Below are 20,557 nucleotides of genomic sequence, written 5' to 3' on the forward strand. Positions count from 1 at the left end.
CACAAACTCAAAATAACATTTGGGAAAAATTAGTGAAAGCACCCAGAACACCCAGTTTTAAGTTTGTTATGGAAAAGAGGAAAGTATCTGCAAAAAAATACAAGTGCTTGGATTGGAGGAAAGCAGATTTTTTTTTTTAAATAAGGCAGCATCTGGCTAACAAACTGTCAAAGCTACTTGGGAGGGGGGGGGGGGGGAGACATCAACAGCGGAAATGGGGAGAATACAGGGATATGTTGGAGCAACAATCCCAGAAAGCCCTGAATATCAAGGAATATTCTGGACTAGACAAGGAGGAAAAAGAGGGGCTTTTAGCATATGCAAAGGGAGCAAATCAACAGGCAACCTAGTGGATTATAGAAAATGTGGGGAAATTTAAGATTAAATTATTACAGTAGCTATGACTAAAATAGCAATGTGATAAATAAGGTGAAGATGTTTGGAGCAGGTTAAGAGGAGCCATACTGTATCACCAACCACTGTACCAATAAATTTAATTTTAAAACTAAACCTCAATGTCAAATCTAAAAATATTTGTGAAATAGACTAACATCGCAGAGTCTCATCAGTCTGACAGATCATTGCCAGCCAAATATTAACTTGCCCAGATGCTGATTACTTTGTTAACATTTGGACCACACAAGTTCATTACCTCTCATATCCAAGATAATGTGAAAAAGGCTTGCCTGAAATGGCATGTGTTCTATTTCATATTAATACACACAAAATGCTACTAAAATTGCCTCTTTAGTGACTGTATCCCATTTAGCCACCAATAAATTAGGACTTCAGGAAAGCAAAAATCACAGACTTTTCGCTCCATAGTTTAGGTTTATTTATTTTTTTACACAACTGTGTAAATCATTATTTGAGACACCTGATAATGGAAGAACAAATGGTCATAAATATTTGGAGCATACCAGTTTGATTTTGAAGACCTGCAATACAATTTACAACACATAAAAGGCATTTCCACAATCAAAGTCATTGTTATGTACAGTACAACATATTTACAAGAGGTTACACGACACAAAGTACATTGCCTCAACTGACTGAAAGTGACTACAACATTGACTACCTGATGTTTAGTTACCACAGAACATGTTATACATGCAAGCAGAACAGTGGACAGCCAACAGTATTCATTGTTGGCCAAGATGACAACAGCAACAATTTTATTAATGTTCCTAGCCCAAACCTTGTTACTTAAGGCACCTCAATATATTTATTATACACAACAGAGACACCATTTGGACCTTTGTTGATGTGAGAACACACGCATATACCATTCACTAGGCAAAGCATGCACTTGTACAAAATTATACCCAAATGTCCAAATAAGACTGATATCATAAAAAAACATTTAAAAATTCATACTTTCAAGCAACCTCAATAAATGTTGGCAATACATGGGTCAGTCACATCCAAAAATGCCCAACCACTGATTAATAATTCAGTTTGGAACACTTTTGTGAAGACTTGTGCAGAAGCTTTCCCATTGTCTTTTCAGTTACTGATATGCCTCTTCTGTATTTCCAGTAATTTCTGTTTAACACAAGACGAGCATCATATTCAAATGTTTGGACAGTATCTATCTTTTCATAAACTTGGAACATTTTTCAAGTTTAGCATAATCTCTCTCCAAAGTTTGATACCTCAAGCTATATTAATGTATAATAATGGAAAAAATGACCACCACAGTTTTCTGAAACATTTAATTATTTGGAATTCTTATATAGGTTTCAGAACAATGGATAAAAATCAAAATAGATCAAAAAAGAAACCAAAATCTCAATCTTGTGCATTTCCTAAACAGGATAACCAATTTCATTCTTTTAATAATGTTTAAAAATAACTCCACTTTAATGCTGGTTTGCCAGCTCTAAGAATGTTTTATAATACAAAATTTGTCTGGTCTCAATTGTGCAAATCTGTCAATATCAAGCAACAACTGAGCATCATTTAAGAATGTCAGAGGTCACCATGTGATAGAAAATGAAAGGATGGGTAAAAGGTGGAGACACATTGCTGGGAGGAGTTTCAAGAGCTTGATTTAAAATGCCTGTTCCTTGTAATGGCTGCCTGAAAAAAAAACTAAATTTTCCCAATATTAACATGCCATGTATCAAACAAAATTAACCAAGAAAATTTTTGCAAAAAAAAACTAACAGTTAACACCAGCAGAAAATTAGACTGAACAGTTACATTTGCAATAATTATTGCAGCAAAGCAAAATTTTAATCAATTTATGTACAAAACATAAAATATTAAAATTGTCCCAATCTGAGTTAATACATTTATAGAAAACAATGCTCGGTTTTTGTTTATCGCTCCGAAGTAATTTTATCATACTTTATAAATAAATATTAATCTTATACAAAATAAACTAAGAGATCAGAGAAAGTTTGCTTAATAGTGTAACATTATGAATGAACGGTTGGAAAAACGGGTTAATCTTGACCTTTGCAGGTTGTTACCGCGAGTATAACTTTGTACTAATTGTTAAAAATCAGGTTTTAAAAAGAGTTGTTTTGTCTTAAAACAACTCAAATACAAAGCTCAGATGTAGTGGAGCTCTTACTTCCACTGATATAGTCGACAAACTCCGAAAGAATAAAATTTGAGATCCATATTTCAGCAGAGATGTGTTGTGGGGGGCGCCGCCAGGTAGGAGAGGGAAGCAGCAGCAGCAAGTTGTTACACAGTTTATGGATAAATAAATCTAGAAAATTACAGATTTTCACTGGTTTACTTATACAGAAGTTAAGTTTGTCTTGGGTTATTGATGCAAGTATTTTGAATTTCTGTACTATGAATTTATGTATTTGTGGGACTAGAGCGAACAAGAAGATTGGAAATAATTAGACACTTATATCAGCAGAGAGGCACACTAGATCTAATTGTGTGATTCTATGCTGTATCATTCTCATGTATTATTTGTACTGGGACTTGCTTCCATTTCAGATTTCAACTTCCAGAGGAAGAAGAGGAGAAATGGCAATTATAATGGATCACTGAAATAAATAACTTGCTTCTACTTCTGCTAATATACCAAACTGACTTATCACATTCATGAAAGTATTTATGTATTTCAGGTGGCATTGAAATTTGAAAGTGTTTGAGAATAGTTCCATCACATTCACATAGCATCTATTTCAAATTTCAAATGGAATGGAGATTATCTGCATTGAAAATGCTACACTAGTACTTATTTGCATATTCAGGTAGAGAAGAGAAAGAAAGACTGTGGCAGCAGAGTCTACTTCTGCAACAGTGGGAATTACATCAAATTTTTAATTGTGTTCCAAAAATAAGTACAATCATGGGGTGCAAAAGAAAATGCAGCAATTCTTGCTCTGCTGAAGACGTTACCACATCTTCTCACGCAGTCACCCACCAGTATTTTCATGAATGCTCTTAGACAATGACTGTTCTGGAGGTTAATCAAAATATGCAGGCACAGCCAAATAAATAGAAGCCTGAAGCACGAGTTTCAAAGTAACAGACTGAGCAGGAACTGAAGCTGACTTTTCTCCCTTCTAGCCTTTTCTTTAAAAGTAACACTTAATAGTTAACAAGATAAATGTACAAATTTATCAGTTGCATCAAGTATGCGCATAGAAATTTCATTTTAGGTTTAAACCTTAGCACTAATATTGCAACTTTCTGCTACAAATTAAAACTTAACAAGAAAATGTTAAACAGAACAAGCAGAGTTTCAGTTCTGTTTAGTTATTTAATCACAGTACACAGACATAGTATTAGATGTCTCAGTCTCTAGGCACAACCCAAGTTGAAAAAACAAAAATGCATAATTGTGTGTATTTCTCATAGATCACATTGACTAACTGTTGCACTTCACCCAAATCCAAATGATAACATGCAATGTGGCTATGTTACATCAGATAGTAGCATTGTAGAAAAGCAACTAATTTTATGTAGCATACAGAATTTGTAGTGTTTATTTCATTCTTTTAAGTGTTTCTAGTTACTATTGATTTATCTTAAATTAATCATTCCTTTGATTATTTTAAAACTGATGTGAAATAAGGTAGGACTGGAGCTTGTTCCCCATTTCCCCCCAACTGAGAGAAATGATTCCACAGTAACTGATAAATAGTCCTCTATGACCATATTTCATCCATGTAAATATTTATAGCAAAACTAGATAACGTGTATTGGACAGTTGCTCAACCTAAAGAGAAAAGGTTCTCAAGTATGAATCGCTGGATGATCTTAAAACTGCTCCTCTTGTCAATAATTAACTTTTCTCTTCCAAATGCCACATTAGTTGATCTCATCTGGAATCAAACCTGGGATCGGATGGCTATCATGATTAGGTGCTACATCAGGGATGTTTGGGGAATTCAAATCAGTTTTTAAGTCTAGGACTTTATATAAATCCTGCTGTATAAGCAATACTTCTTTCCAAAGTTTTTGCTTGGTTTAAATACTGATTAAGGTACTCCCATAACAATTACTACTGAATAGCCCTTTTATCATGGAACTGTAGTTACCTATTATATGACTCTACTATGTCAGGTAACAAATTAGTCCGACTCAACTAATTTATTGTTTCTGACTGGTCCATTTATTTCAGAAAATATTCTTGAAAAGTGACGTAGCCCTGACTGAGAGAAACTTCAGTTAAATAGAAATGTCTAATATTAATTTTAAGCACAGGAAAGCCAGATTACCACTATTTATGTTGTTGGATTGAAAATCCAGTCCGTATGAAAAATTAAATGATAATACCATTGCATTCAGTTGATTTTGAGTTAGAAAACCAATGCACAGAACCGTATGAAATCCTTAAAGATAATTGAGAGAACAGATACTGGAAGTACAAATAAATCAAGCTTGCACAGTAATACAAAATTCCAAACTGGTAAGAGTCACATTTGGTATATTTTAGCACAAAATTCCCATACTTCGCCTGTAACGAAGCAGCATTTTATACCAAAGTAGTGGAAATTCTATTTTAATCATCCACTTTACCACATCTAACGTATATTTTAAAAAAAAGAACATGCATTTCACATTTTTTAAAAATAGTGCTACACTAATATCTTTCCTAAAAAAAAGTAATATTTAAAGCCTTTGGTGAATATTAAAAAAATGTTTTGTGAATTTACAATCAGTAACACAAAAACAAATTAATAAAATATTCTGCAGTCCCTCGTGAATGTTCCCGTCCTAAAGTCTGTTAAATGCTACACATCCATTGTAGTGTTTTTGATCCAGCCAACAGGAAGTTTCACTTCGAGATCGCTTCTTCCCTTAAACATGCTATTGTTGGCAGTTGTGTAAAGTCCTGTGAAGTTCATGCTGTGTTTCAGGCTCTCTGTTTTATTTGAGCAAAATGGAGGTAGAGCCAGAGGTAGCCCGACATCCCTATATCCTTTAGCATCAAGTTCAGAGTCAGAACCAGAATACTGAACTGAGGGTACAGTTTTAGAAAAGTCATCCTTTTGTCTCTCATTTAATGAAGGTGAAATATATGCCTGTTTTCCATTAGTGTTTTCCCTTGAAGAATTAAAGGAAACAGTCCCTGACTGTAACATACAACTATCATTTTGCAATGGTAGATGGGTGGGTCTAACCAACTTTCTAGAGCTATGAAGCATTTTATTGTTAATTATAGGTTCCAGATGCTGTTTAGCAGACAAGTTTTGAACTGGCAGTTTAATAGAATTAGATTGACAGTATAAACTCAAATCTCCTCCCAGGCCAATGTGCTCAGTACCCGAAACTGTATCCAAAGGACAGAAAGACTTGGACTGTGTATTTCTCTCGTCTGAAGACAAAGGCTCTTCCCTATGTTGAAGAAGCTGCTGCTCCAAGCAATTTGAAATGTTTGCAGTTTCCCGGGTTTCTAAAGAAACTGTTTGACCACTTATTTTGCCAAACCAATGAGAAACCGATCCTTTCTTACGGTCCTGCTTGTACTGAGGAACATCAGGAGACTGTGGGGTGCTCTTTGACACTGAAGTGACCTTTGACAGATACAAATCAATGAGTTCAGATTCCAAGCTGTCAGTATCAAGGGATTTGCTCCTTCTGTTAAGGGATAACGGTGCTGGCAACGACGGACTTAATTTATAAAGGCTAAAGTGACGCGGAAGACTGGCAGCACCCCAGCAGTTGCCAAGGAAGGAATTCTGGGCACAAATATGAAACATTCTATCATCACAATGGTGATAAAGCTCTTTCGCCATATAATTGTTATCAAAGGTCTCATAAGATGCAGAAATTTCCTCATCTGTGACCATTTCACTCTGCTGGTCACATTCACCTTCATTCTCAACATCAACAACATCAAACGTTACCATTGCTGGCAGAGCATGTATATCCTTTGCGAAGTGTGAACCTGAACCAGAACTCCCAAGGCTATCAGAGAGAATAGGATAAAGTTTTCTATTAGCTGTGAATTCAACTAAAGCCTGTGAGTAATTGATAGCTTGTTCACATTGCTCCTCGGCCTTTCCCGCTATATTACAGGAAGAGACATTTCCGCAGGAATCATCAACTGCACCTTTGACACTTATATTATCCGAAGCTACATTTTTCAGACCTTGATTCTCAACTTCTTTCATTTGTTGTTCCCATTCATCACAATTCCTACTTTTGTATTCTTCTGTGTAATTCTCTCCCGACATCTGATGTTGAAGGTTCGTATTGCTATAGTTTCCACACACATTCTGCCTGCCCTCCATGTATATATTATTGGCTTCTTCTAAACAGCGAGACCCCAGAAGATCTGTCCAATTATGCTCATCAGCTATGTCTGTCAAGTAATCATCTTTCACCTGCCCATTTCTGCTCAGACCATATGAAACAAGTGGCTCTGTGCTCAGACCATCTTGTTGGCTTTTGGCAATAATACTGTCAGTTTCTGCAGCAATATTATTAAGGTCAGTATTGTGTACATCACCAAAGAACATGTCCTTTTCTTGAAAGGCCAGGCCTTTTTCAAGTGCTGTCTTTCCACCTGGTTCCCAACAAGTCAGCTGCTGTAAGTGAGCTAATCTGATTTCATCTTCTGGAATAAAGTCCAATTTATCTTGGCCTAAAGGAAGCAGAATAGCTTGCTTGTTTGGAATATGAGAAACATTTATACCCCCTGGCATAGGAAAATTTAAAATACCTGCAAATGAGGTTGCCAAAGAAAGAGGCTTTGTTTCTAAAGACTGTTCATCACTGGGAGGGGAATTCATGAGGCTATCGTTCTGCTCAACAAAGAGCTCATACAAAGCATCCCCACTATAGCTATCCCTTGGAAGCTGTTCATTTTTGCTTTGGCTGATGCTATCTCCCTCTTCCTCATCATGTCCTGGGGTTGTAGAGTCATAATAACCTTCATCACTATTTGGTGCAGATTCTTGGTGGTCGCTCTGAGGTGTCACTAGTTCACTGCTGTTAATTGCACTATCAGTGATCCCCCTCAGAGCACAAGGATCAGCCAGACTGATATGCAAGGCAGTGTGTTCAACATCACTTGGCGATCTTGGACACTCACCTCCATCCTCTGCTATATTTTGACTGCTACCATAGATTATAGTTGCTCCTGTTGCTTTCATCCACAGCGCTTTAAGGTATTCGTCATCCACCTCATCTGGAGTTGCCATTTCTTCCCCACCACCCTGGTAAGTGACCAGACATGAGCTTCGCTTCCCAGCTGTTCTGCCCCTCTCACCAGACACTGTACTTTCAGCAATGCTATCATCATCATGGTCAGCAGTAATGTCCCCACATCCTGTCAGGGAATCAAAGCTCTTCAGTGAGGTCACATCACCAAAAATTAAGCTGATATGATCAAAAGAATGTACTGAAGGTGGATCATGGTCTAGGCATTTAGGTTTTCCAATATCTGGCATGCTACCAAAATTAGTGTCCATATTAAGAATAACAGTACCTGCCTTCTCCCTTAATGTCTTAATTTCAACCGGACTGGCTTTACGGACCTCTGCAGAAGATGTCTCAAAATCACGTCTTTTATTTTTCAATGAATTTTCTATTTTAATGGAACATGATTTAGATGAAGAACTTGTACTATTTGCAATTACATTTTTATCAACTGAATCACCAGTTACCGGATGGTTCATTTTACATGCAGGCTTCAAATTTAGCTCCCCCAAGCCCTTTTTAAATTCAGCGCACACACCTTCCTCTCCTGCTGTCATTTGTTCCATATGTGCAAAGTCAGCAGCACAGTTGCTGTCCAATGGATTTTCTTTAGTAGAATCAATAGCTTTGTTCTTTTTGTGACGCCTGATACTACTAAACAGACCCCGTAGTCCCTTCTTTGACCTTCGCACACTCGAGGGCTTGTCTGTGTTCTGTTTCTGAGCAAAACATTCAGAGTTTTCTGATTGTAGTGATTCACCTTTATGGAGATTAGAGTTTACATTGTTATCAAGTGCCGAGTGCTCACTTTTAGAGCCACATAATGTTCTTGCTGCAGCAGAATTACAACCAGGTGAATCAGTATATCCAATCCATCCAGTATCAGATCTTTCTTTCTGGTTGATATCCAACACCACTTCACTTATGCCACTGTGAGTTTTGCTTTTGGCTATTCCCTTTTTGGAGGGTCCTTTTACTTGCCCTTTGTTCTTTATTGTGAAAAAGCTAGGTAATGTGCAAATGTTCTTCCTTCCTCCAAATAGTTTGAATGCTGTTTTCTTAAGCTTCCCAGAAGACTGTTCAGCATCAGTGGTATTAGTACACTCTGATGATGCATGTATAGCAGCTCCCTGGGTCTGGTTCCCTCTGGCAAGTTCCCCACGGCCTGGAGACAATGGTTTTGTTCCAGCTGTCTCTTCATTGCCGTCAGTTTCCATGGCAACTGTGTCCATACACAGGTGCAATCAGCTGTAAATTGGGTTAGACAGGCAAACACCCAAATCGCTGCCACAAAGTCTATATACCTGTTCAACCATCATTGTCCTACAAAGAAAAGACAGAAAATCAAGTTATAAACTAGAAAGGGGGTATTTTCCATACATCATTATTACCTGACTAACCACTCTCTTGAGGTTACTGTCATAATTTAACTTCGGCATGGAAACTTCAACGCTCTTCTATAACTAAATGAGAGCATCACTACTCAAGATAAAATTTTCCATTTAAAATTTACTAAAAGATCACCATATTTGACACTATTGTTCCATATAACACAATAGAGAGACAATACTAATAAAACAGCCATTGTTAAAATATAGATGTCCTTTTTTTCTGCATATTGTAAGATCAGAAGACAGAACAGGTCTAGCTCATTCAGCCCCCTCGAGCCTGCTCTGCCATTCAATGGGATTATGGTCAATCCAATATTTCTCATGTCCACTTTCCTGCCCTTTCACCAGGACCATCAATTCCTGTACTGATCATGAATCTATCTCACTCAGCTTTAAATATGCACAAGGATTCTGCCTCAAAGCTTTTTGCAGCACGGAGTTCCAAAGAGACTCAATCCTCTGAAAAGAGATTCCTCATATCATTTTTAATTTGGTAACCCTTTATTCTGAGACTATGCCCCTGCCCAGGGATTCTCCCATGAGTGGAAACATGTTCTCAGTATTTACCTATTCGAGCCTCTTAAGAATCTTACATGTTTCAATTAGATCACCCCTCATTCTTTGAGATTTCCATGAGCAGAGTTCCAACCTATTTTGCCTTTGCTCATATGACAATCCATCCATACTGGGGATCATTCTAGTGAAACCTTCTCTGAACTGCCTCCAATGAAATGATGTTCCTTAAATAAGGGGACCAAAACTGCTCTCAGTACTCCAGGTGTGGTTTCACCAGTACCTTATACAGATATAATAAGGCTTCTTTACTGTTACTAACCCCCTTGAAATAACGGAAATATTCCATTAGCCTTCCTGACTACTTGGGCTAGCTGCTTTTCATGCACAAATTGCTGAAAACTAATTGTTAATAAGACATAATTGCCTTTGGGACCAAATGAATCTTATGTTCAATTACATATGCTTTAAACAATGGAGCAAAACAATAGCAAAGGAAAGAGTAAATTACAGAAGGTAGTAAACTGAAGTTAAATCAATGAAAGAGGTTAAGAAAGTACAGAAGAGCCAAAAAACATGGAATGTAAGTTTTAGGAAAAATAACATCTCTAGGAACAATTTATTACCCACTGAGTTGAAACTCAAGTTTCATTGTTCCATTTTTGTGGCTCAGTGGTCAGGCCAATAAAAGACATTATAAACAGAGTTTTTCCAACATGAATTACAACATTAAATGGATACAGTGAAAGCAATTCATTCACAATGCAGATCCAACAACTTTATTACATCCAAATGAACCTCAAATTGGAGGTTGGAGGCAATTCAGTAGTTTGTTTGATTTCAGACTGTGGCACTTTTCCAATGAAGCTCAAGGGAAGTTTGAGGAACAGTATATTATCTTTTAATCAGTTTACAGCCCTCCAAACTCAAAATCAAGTTCAACAATTTCAGATCAGAACCACTGCTCCCATTTTCGCAGACATCAATAGATAATTCTTATCCACTACCAGTTAACCATCTCTGAATCCTTTCCTGATTTCCTTTAGTTATCCTCGTGGTATCTCCTTTTGACATGCACATTCAACTATTCTATCATTTCATCATGACTGACTCCACCTGATCAAACTCATTTGCTTCTTCTCCTACCTCTCCTAGCCCTTATATCTGTTGCCCAGTTCTGATGAATGTGCTAGAACCTGAAAGCTAAACTGCCTTTCATCTCTCCTCCACAGGTGCTACCTGATCTGAAGATATGTAGCATTTTCTGCTTTTACTTCAACTTTCCAGCATCTGCTTTCCCTTGGAAGAGATCAGATACTCAGTTCATGTGCAACTTCATAACAAACACGTAACAATGTTTTAACGTACTATTTGCACTAAATCTAAAATTATTAATTGCTCAAAATTTTGCTCCGCACCAGTCTGCCAAATAAATGAACTCATCCTGTCCAAAGTGGCAAATTCCCCATGCTCTCACCGTATACTTCACTGCAATTCTGATGTAAAAATGACAAAATCCTTCAATATCTTTGCAACATAATTTATATCCATTTTTTAAAAATCCTTTTAAATCTTAAACTTGCATCTGAAACTTTGATGATCTGCCTCATAAAGGCACAAGGGGTCCTTACGGTACAGTGGAGTGTCCCCACCTCTAATTCAAGAGGCCCAGGTTCAAGTTCAACCTGTGCCAAAGTGTGAAAGCAATCTCTGAACAGATTGGTTAACAAAATACTTAAACCTGTTAACTGGGGTTTATGCAGCTCAAAAAGGTACAAAACTGCATAAATAAATTAAAAAATTCAGCAATGTCTGCATTCATACCGTTGAATAAATACCCTGACTGTCCCAGACTTCATGTCATTTTACACTTGTGACAGAAGGCCAAACTTAGGCAGCCGGTTTTTACTTGCAAATAAAAGTTATGCAACCTAGGGGGCATCACAGTTAAAATCAATACTATTCTCATCCAACAGCACCATACTTCATGTAGTGGACAACTACCAAGAGCAAAATCTCCAGGTGGTGCTTTTCCAGCCTTTGTCTAATGACAGACATAACACAGCCTCCATAATGTAAACATCTTTGCAAAAATAGTTTCATTGATAAAGCACCTTTTGCGACCGTGGAATGTCCCATAGCACCTTACCATCAATTAAGTACTTTTTGTAAACACACACATTCTCTCACACACACACACACACATACACACAGAATGCTGGAGAAACTCTTTGCTCTCCTTACAGATGCTGCCAAACCTGCTGAGATTTTCCAGCATTTTCTCTCTTTGCTGGAGAAACTCAGCAGGTCTGGCAGTGTGGAGATAGAAACAGAGTAAACGTTTCAAGTCTGGTATTATTTTTCTTTAGAAAGTGCTTTCTTTAAAAGTAGTGTCACTGTTATAATGTAGGACATCCAACAGTGATTTGACACACTTGAGTAACTTGCTAGTCTTGTACTAGGTCATTTCAGAAGGCAGTTTAAAGTTAACCATGCTGCTGTTGGTTTGGAGTTACATACTGATCAAATTAGATAAGGACAGATTTCCTCCCCTGTAAGACATTAGTCAACCTTTTGCAACAAAAAACTGGTTTCATTGCCATCATTACTGTGACTATTTCTTCATTACAATTTTTTATTAATCCAATTTAAAATCACCCAAGCAACCATGGTGGTATCTTGACTTAGAGATGCATTAATCCAATACCAGCTGTACATTACATGATCATCACCATTGTCAGGTCACCAAGCTCTAAACAGTGGTAGAGGACTTTTTATACCAACAGTGCCTCAGTTCAACATTTTTTTCCTGAAAGACAGGCATGCAATGATCCTCAGTATGATACAAATAATTTTGAGTGCTTTACACTCGTTAGATAAAGCTACAACACAGCTGAAAAAAAACAAAATGGAAACTAAGTATTTTGCCAATAATGAACTTTTGAAATGAATGAACAGTAAAGGTTACAAAGTAATAGTTAAGAAAATAAATCCTAACAGTGAGTCTAAACATTATGGCTAACTGCCTCTGGCAGTGGAAAGAATGGAATTGTGAAGAGTAATAAGCTTTGCAGGATACAGATGAGTTTTACTGTTGAAAGGAGTCGTTTCAATAAGATCAAATACAGAGTGACATGGGCCAGGTCCTCCTGGCTGAGATAGAATGAGCAGAGCAGTGATTAGTTCCAACTCCAGTAGTGTTAGTTCAGTAACTGAATTTATGTTTTGTAAATTAGTACTTTTGTAAAATAGTATTTAAATCTCCACAAAGTACAAAAGACATCCAATTAGCTGATGGGGTACTGAAGTAAAAATAGTCAATGCCAGTCAAAGGCATGAATAATTTGTAATACCACCCCCTATTTAAAGATGCTCAGAAGCCACTGAATTGCTTCAAGCCATTATTAAATTACATAACTAGTCACACCTTGATTAATGATACTGTAAAAACTCAATTCAAAGTAGCAACCAGAGACAGATAACAAACGCACAAGCAATAGACCATTGTAAAACAACCTTCGTACAATGCATATGAATAACAATTTATTTAATACAAAATCATATGCACATTTACCAAACATGCTTGGGCTGGTGGGGGAATTGGGGTATTGGCAATTAACAGGGAAATTGTATTACAACTCAGGATGTGAGATTTCCAACACTTAAAAAGTCTAAAGTCAAATAGATACACAGTAAATAAGACTCAAAATCCTTTAAATATTCTCACCTTACTGAAAGCAGCTCAAAACAGTGGTGCAGTTATTGAGTAATACCATTCCTTGGATGTCTTTTTTCTCCCCTCAAATAAACGGTCTAAATTTGCCTATGGCCCAAGAGAAAGCAGCCAAAAGTACCCATTACAGCAACATAATCAATGGTTTAACAAACTGAAAAAAAAACATAACTCTGCAAGCAGATGACAGTCCCATACCCCCAATTCAAAGCTCCCAACTTTACAACAGTGGCTTTCACATGAGTGCCATCTGTGGCATATATATCATCCTCCTACCAAGGCTAGCACTCAACCAGCATACAGATGGCACCATTACATCAATTGCTCAATCTAGTTCTACAGCATCCAAAACCTGCTAGCAGACGCAGTGCAAGATGTGAGTGCCCTTCCTGCTGCCACCAGAGAGTTCAATAATTGTGAACCAGGCAGCAAACGGTAACCACAATTATACAAGTGCTATAGATGATAAACCAAAGTGGAGTAAAGAAAGTTTATCATAGGGAGAATAATCAAACTTTGGAGGGTACCAGAAAAATAAATAAAATCATTACTCAGGAAAAGTTATACTATCACAATTCTAGCCCCTCCACCTGACAAGTGATCCCTGAACTGAATCTGCACAATAGCAGCTGACAATGCCAGACAGAGTCATAAAGGCCTTCTAGTTCTGGACTCCCCCAACCCTGGGAAAGGATTTTATCTATTTATCCTACCCATGCCCCTCAATTTTGTAAACCTCAATTTTTCTGGTTTCAGTTACTCTGAACTTTGCCACCTAGTCATTTTCTCCCTCCCCCAACACAACTGTTAGAAAATGTACCAGGTCAAAATAATTTTACTCAGTCAGAAGAGAAATAAGAAGGTTTAATAGGTAAATTGGTATTTGATGGATCTGCAATATCAACAAAATGTTCAAGTTTTTCCTGGTTAATATTTTGTTGTAAACTCCATAATATTAGATGAAAGAAATTCCCTAAGGTTAATTTCTAGAACTTTGGTTAATTGAACTGGGTGGCTTTCATCTTTAAAAATATTGTAGAATTCTTATTTTAGTTTGTCATTTTTATCAATAAATTTCCCCAATTTAATCCATAGTTCATTCTTATGTATTTAAATGCTGCAAAAATAACTGCTGACCCCAAACTCCAGCACAATTACAAATGCAAAATACTAGCATAATTTTAATTCCCACACCAGGACTCCATAATCCATCACGACAATCAGGGCCTGCCAATAATGCGTGACTGTAGTCATGTTAATTCCATAATCCCAGATAGCAAATGTGAATCTCAACTAGTCAGAACAAATCCTGTAAAAAGAGCCACAGATGTCTGAAATTGAAATAGTATCTTTGGCAAACAAAGAAATATACTAAGCCATCACAGATTTGCTGCTAGTGTAGGGAACACATGATGCATCTGACGCAACCTTGTACAGATGATCTCAGAACAATGCAGGAACTTTAAATCCAAGTACTGAATTTGACAAACTATCCAGTGGGGAAAAGAAACAACCGGATCACTTGTGCTTTTTGCATTTAAAAAAAAATGCAAAGTTTCAGTAAAAAGACAGGTTGCAACCTGACGGCCCTACTTACTTCCAACTTCCTTGTGGTTCAACAAAATAAACAATTTGCATCATAATCCTTAAATTTTCAGTTACCTCAAATGGGTTGCATCATCTTGCATCTGTTGGCTTATGATGCACATTCAATGTGGAAGAGGGGTTACCACACCAAGGATTATCATTATTATCCTATGTACTCTATCATCCTGGTCCAGCTATGCACAAGCACTGAAAGTGAGTGAGTGGGAAATCTATAAACACCAATGCTTAAAGGTATAGTATCTCAAAACCTGAAACCTCAGGACTGAATCCATGCCAGATTTCAGATCTTGACAGTTTAACAGAGAGAACAAAAATCAGAATCTCAATTCAATTAATAGGTGATACATGAAATTGGGTCATTCGGATCAAGTAGATTCAAAGATCACAAATCGCTCCAAGTGTGAGAAAGGGCCAGTTCATGAAGCCAGTAACTAGTCTGGCGTGCTACTGTGCCAATACAGCACTGAGCTGAACTGTCTCAGTAAATTATTTTACTCATTTACTAATAATTAAAATTGATGCGCACCATCTTATAAGCATCTCCCTCTTTGGGCAATTTTTTAAAAATACACTGTTCCTGTAATGTATGGACTCAGTAGATTAACTGACACCTGAACTAAATCAATAAATTAGATTATTTTGCGGGGGGTGGGGGTTCTATAAGTTATGTGGGCATTTGATTATGCTGAAGTTTTTTCCAACAAGAGGGAAGTAAAGGAATTCAGCATCATTGAGTCAAAGCCATAGGGTCCTACAGCATTGAAACAGACCCTTTGGTTCATGCCAACCATGTATCCCAAACTACACTGGTCCCATTTACCTGTGTTTGGCCCATATCCTTCTAAACCTTTCCAATTCATGTTTCTGTCCAAAAAAGTATTTTAAATGTTGTAACTGTACCTGCATCTACCACTTGCTCTGGCAGTTCATTCCATACACGAACTACCCTTGTGAAAAAGTTGCCAAAAAGTCCCTGTTAAATTCTTTCTCCTCTCACCTTAAAAGTATGCCTCCAGCTTTGAATTCCCCAACCCTAGGTAAACAACCTTTGCCATTTACGTTATCTATACCCCTCAATTTTACAAACCTCCATAAGGTCATCCCTCAACCTCCTACGCTCCAATGAAAAGGTCCCAGCTTATGGGTTGGGATAGCTGGTCGGCATGGACGAGTTGGACTGAAGGGTCTGTTTCCATGCTGTATATCTCTATGACTTTGTGACTCTAAACTCTCTAGTCCCAGTAACATCTTGTAAGTCTTTTCTGCACCCTCTCCAATTTAATAGTATTCTTCCAAAGCCGACCAGAACTATACATAGTACTCCAAAAATAACCTCACCGGCATCCTATACAACCACAGCCTGACGTCCCAATTCCTAAACTCAATGGTCTGAGCATGAAGGCCTTCTTTACCACTGTACCTGGGACATAACTTTCAATGAACTATTTACCTGAACCCCTAGCTCGGCCTGTTCTGCAACACTCCCCAGGGGCCTTTCATTAACTGTGGAAGTCCTGGTCTTGTTCATCTTACCAAAATGCAACACCTCGCATTTATCTAAATTAAACTCCATCTGAAACTCCTGAGAATCTAGTCACAAATGTTAAGTCAAGGGGAATACAATAGGCTGGCAAGAAGAAAATGAGAACAGGTGCCAGTCAAATTAAAACAGAACTGAAAAATCTTTATTACCATATAAGTAATTAGCAAGTTATTATTTAAGGTGGAGTGATTCCTACTAGGGTCAAGGAAGGTGATGTATACAAAGTGATAGGAGGACAAGATTAAAATGCTTAAGGAGAATTTTGCATCAGTGTTAATGAAACAACAGGAATCCAACAAAGTGTAGTTAAAACAGATGTAATAGAAGGACAAGGCACTGGACAGGCTGACTATGCTCACAGTGGATAAGTCAACTGGTCTGTACTGGTTGCACCTGAGTTTGGTGAAAGAAGTGGGGTTCAAACTGGCAAACAAGTTTGCCCATAGTCTTCCAATTATTCCAAGATATTACAGGGATACAAACGCAAAAGCATTACTGAGGAAAAGATGCAAAGTTAGCCCAAGCAACTACAGGCCAACTAGCTTTAGAAACAATAATCATGGAGGAAGATAATAAACCAAGGCATTTGGAGAAACTTTAGTTAATTAAGGGTAGCCAACACCGGTTTATAAAAAGGCAAAACTTATATTTGACTAATCCATTTTTTTTCATGAAATAACAGAAGGCTCACAAAATTGTTAACAAAATTGAGGTGATGTAAAAGAACAAGCAGTGTCAGGTTTGATAAAACTTAAATATAGGAACAGGAAAACAGCATGTCATGGTAAATTATTGTTTTTCAGAATGGAGGATGGTTGACACTGGTTCTCCCCAAGGATCAGTGCTAGGAAAGGTGCTTTGCTTGCTACGTAGATGATTTGCATCTTTGAATACAGAGTAAATTATCAAAATTTGCATTATACCAAAGTTGGAGGACTGGCAAACAGTGGGGGTGATATGGATCACCTGCAATGACACATATAAGCTAGAGGGACAGACAGGCAAGTGACAGATGGAATTTAGCATACAGAAGTGTGAGGTGATGTGTTTGCCAGACAGGAGAGGCAATAGAAACTCACTGGCACCCATCATAAAGCATGTGCAGGAACAGAAGAGCCTGTGGGTGCAGGTATATTGATCCTTGAAGGTGGCAGGACATATTGAGAGAGTGTGGTTAGCAAACCACTTGGGATTCTCTTAGGTTTACTAAATACAGACACGGAGTACAAAAACAGAGAAGTTAAGCTCTGGTTAGGCCCAAATTGTGTACTGCATCTAGTTCTGGTCATCACATTTTCTGAAGAATCTGAACATTCTTGAGTGTGCAAAGGAGATTTAACAAAATGGTGCCAAGGATGGGAGTTTTAGATAAAATGTTATGTTGAAAGTTGAGGTTGTTCTACTTTGAGTAAAGGAGATTGAGCAAAGACTTAGTAGACATGCATATGTTTATGTTAGACTTTGATTAGCTAGACAAAATAAAACTATAGTTATTAGTTGATACTACGAGGACTAGAAAACACAGATTGGAGAACTGAGCAAGAGATGCACAGGGAATGTGAGGACAAACTTTTTAATGCAATCATTGGTAATGACTTCAAACTGGAGGTACAACAGGGTTATGGAAGTGGAAACATTCAATGATTGCAACATGAAATAAACTTGCTAGACTAAGGGGATCAAACGGGTGAGTGGGATTAACCAATTGCTCTGCAGGGAGCTGGCATGATTTATCCTCCTGCTTGTCTACCTTGGATTTCACAGCATCTGCAGTTTTTTGTCTCTAACCAGGCATGATTTGATGGGCTGAATAGTCTCTCTGTGTCATAAATAATTCTATGACATGATAGTGGAAATCTACAATAATTACACAAACTGTAGATGAAGTCATTTAATGTGCCAAATGACCAGCTCTTGCACCAAGCATCTTAGGTATACTGTAACTTTGACAGCAGTCCCATATGCAGATACAAAAATGCTGCAACACACACTTTCAAAAGTGACTTAAATCTCTTGCAAAATAATATTCTTATGATTTAATTGCCTACATTTACTTGCTTAGAGTGGTGTGTGATTGGATGTTGCTATGAGAGGAATTCTACTACTACTGTACCCACAATGCAATGTGCAATTTTATTTTGCCCAAACCATCAATAATATTAATACATTTAAAAGCAGATCAACTTCACTCCCAAAGGGATAAGGTAACATTTGCTATATACAGTCACTTGTACTGTGGTAATGTTTTAATTAGGCTAGAACAGTCTGACTCAATCAGTTGTGAGCTTTTCCTTCTAATTTATTCCTGTTCTTCTCTGAATGCACTAAATCTTGTTGGACAAAGGTTTGACTGGGGCCAGGAACCCTTTGGAGTTTTCAGTACCTCATATATAATTCTTCAGGCACAGCCCATTTTAATACCACTCAGGCTACATGACAGTGCAACGTTAAGACAGACAATCAAGGATGAGAATACTGGATGCTTTTTCTCTACTTCCAGCCCAGAAGCAATGGTCAAGGTCAACTCTGAACTGGCTGTCCCATTTGTGATCAACTTGTTCAGCACAGGCCAGAAATCAATCCAGATATTCTTTAACCATTCTAGTCCCACCAGAGGAAATCCATCCTCATAATTCATGGTCAGCCATCTGTTCAATTTTTACTGTGATATTCATGCAAGTCATTATGTACCTCCTTTAACAAGTTCAAACAGTTAGGCAATGAATGAATGAACAGATTACCTCATCTTTTTTTAAAAAAACAATTCTACTGCAATGTCATCCCAGTGATTAGCATACATCTGGGCTGCCCAGCCTCAAAGAAAAACTGAAACACAATCAAGTGCTCTGAAACGTTCAAGTACACTATCCCTTATTATCCTTAGTCAACATTACAAAACTGATAATGCACAATACAATTAACTATTGCGTTATAAACAGAAAAAGCAGACATCTGGCTGAGAGATTAAGGCAGAAATTCAGTAACAATTACAATCCAAAGCCAGAAGTTCAGGATCTTACCCTTAAGCCTTCAGATACTAAGTAGCTTGGTGCTTTCCCAAGAAACGACAATGTTGCTGCTTTTGGGTTTATTTGCTAGATCTACCTCAAGATCTCACCGTCAGCTAAAAACACTCCCTGCAGACAGAGTCTCCACACATTTTGATAATATCCTGGGAGGTTCAACACAGAATCAACCTGTCATTAATGTGGCCTGCTGTTAACTTTTTTTTTGTTGGTGGCTACCCTAAAAGGGAGTGAATAGGCCAGTCTGCATGGACCATCCGACATGTCCTACCCCCCAGCACCAGGCTCCGTCACTTACAGACATTGCCCGGCTCCAGGCCTTACCCAAACCATGCTCCAGCTGCTCAAGACCCAGGCCAACGCTCGACCCGGAGCCCCGCCGCGCTCACCTCTTACTCTCTTTACCGTTGCTATAGTTTCCATCCCCGGAGCCGCTTCCATCCTCTCGGCCTCAACCAGCCTCCACTCTGCTCCCTAGGCCACACCCACATTGTGATTGACATAACACCGCCGCCAATCAGCTTCCGGTTACGCCCGCCAGTCGGGCGGCGAGCAGGCGGGACTTCCGTCCGCGGTACGGGGCCGCCCAGACGCATTTCCAGAGACAGAGTGTAGGGGGCAGTGTCCATGTTTGATTGAGACTGGGTCAGAGAGGGACCAAAGGGTGTGAGACTGGGTCAGAGAGGGAAGCAATAGGGTGTGAGGCTGGGTTAAATAGGGGTTAGTGGGGAGTGAGATTGGATCAAATAGGAAACATTGGGAATGAGATTTTGTCAAATGGGGCAACAGGGAGAAGTGATACTGGAACAAAGGGGGAGAGGAATTAGTTATGAGACTGTAACAAAAAGATGCAGCACTGAGACTGAGTCAAATAAGGGGCAATAGGGAGTAAGACTGGGTCAGGTAAGAGCACTAGGGAGTGAGAATGAAATCCAGATGCTTGAAGTGTTCAATGATTGATAAGGCACTAGTTCTAGTTAAGAAATATGACAGGGAAGTGAGAATAGACATTGCAGAAGCCATTATTGTTCAAACTTCCATAGGCTTAATTGAACAATTCACAATAGTGTGCAAAGATAAGCCCAGCAACCATGGGCTAGTCAGTTGAACCTTGGTG

At 38.1% G+C, this 20,557-nt stretch overlaps 1 protein-coding gene across 2 annotated transcripts; it reads right to left on the reverse strand.

The window, feature by feature from the left end:
• Nucleotides 1-820: 820 nt before the first annotated feature.
• Nucleotides 821-19,933, reverse strand: amer1 (APC membrane recruitment protein 1). Of its 2 annotated transcripts, none has more exons than XM_043704847.2 (2): nucleotides 19,846-19,933; nucleotides 821-8,949 (listed from the first exon to the last, which is right to left on the reverse strand). In XM_043704847.2, exon 2 carries the CDS (start codon nucleotides 8,856-8,858, stop codon nucleotides 5,214-5,216), a length of 3,645 nt encoding a protein of 1,214 aa, XP_043560782.2. In that variant the 5' UTR covers nucleotides 8,859-8,949; nucleotides 19,846-19,933; the 3' UTR covers nucleotides 821-5,213. The 2 variants fall into 2 exon arrangements, with proteins under 2 accessions (XP_043560782.2, XP_043560784.2); XM_043704849.2 differs by lacking the exon at nucleotides 19,846-19,933 and adding an exon at nucleotides 19,435-19,601.
• Nucleotides 19,934-20,557: the final 624 nt, after the last annotated feature.

Source organism: Chiloscyllium plagiosum, unplaced genomic scaffold (assembly GCF_037043375.1).
Source record: "Chiloscyllium plagiosum isolate Xiang-an unplaced genomic scaffold, Cpla_swu_hap1 HiC_scaffold_11, whole genome shotgun sequence".
In the NCBI taxonomy this organism is placed as follows: domain Eukaryota; kingdom Metazoa; phylum Chordata; class Chondrichthyes; order Orectolobiformes; family Hemiscylliidae; genus Chiloscyllium; species Chiloscyllium plagiosum.

Excerpts from the sequence above, each read along its gene's own strand:
- amer1 (XM_043704847.2), bottom strand. The coding sequence starts at position 8,858 with ATGGACACAGTTGCCATGGAAACTGACGGCAATGAAGAGACAGCTGGA.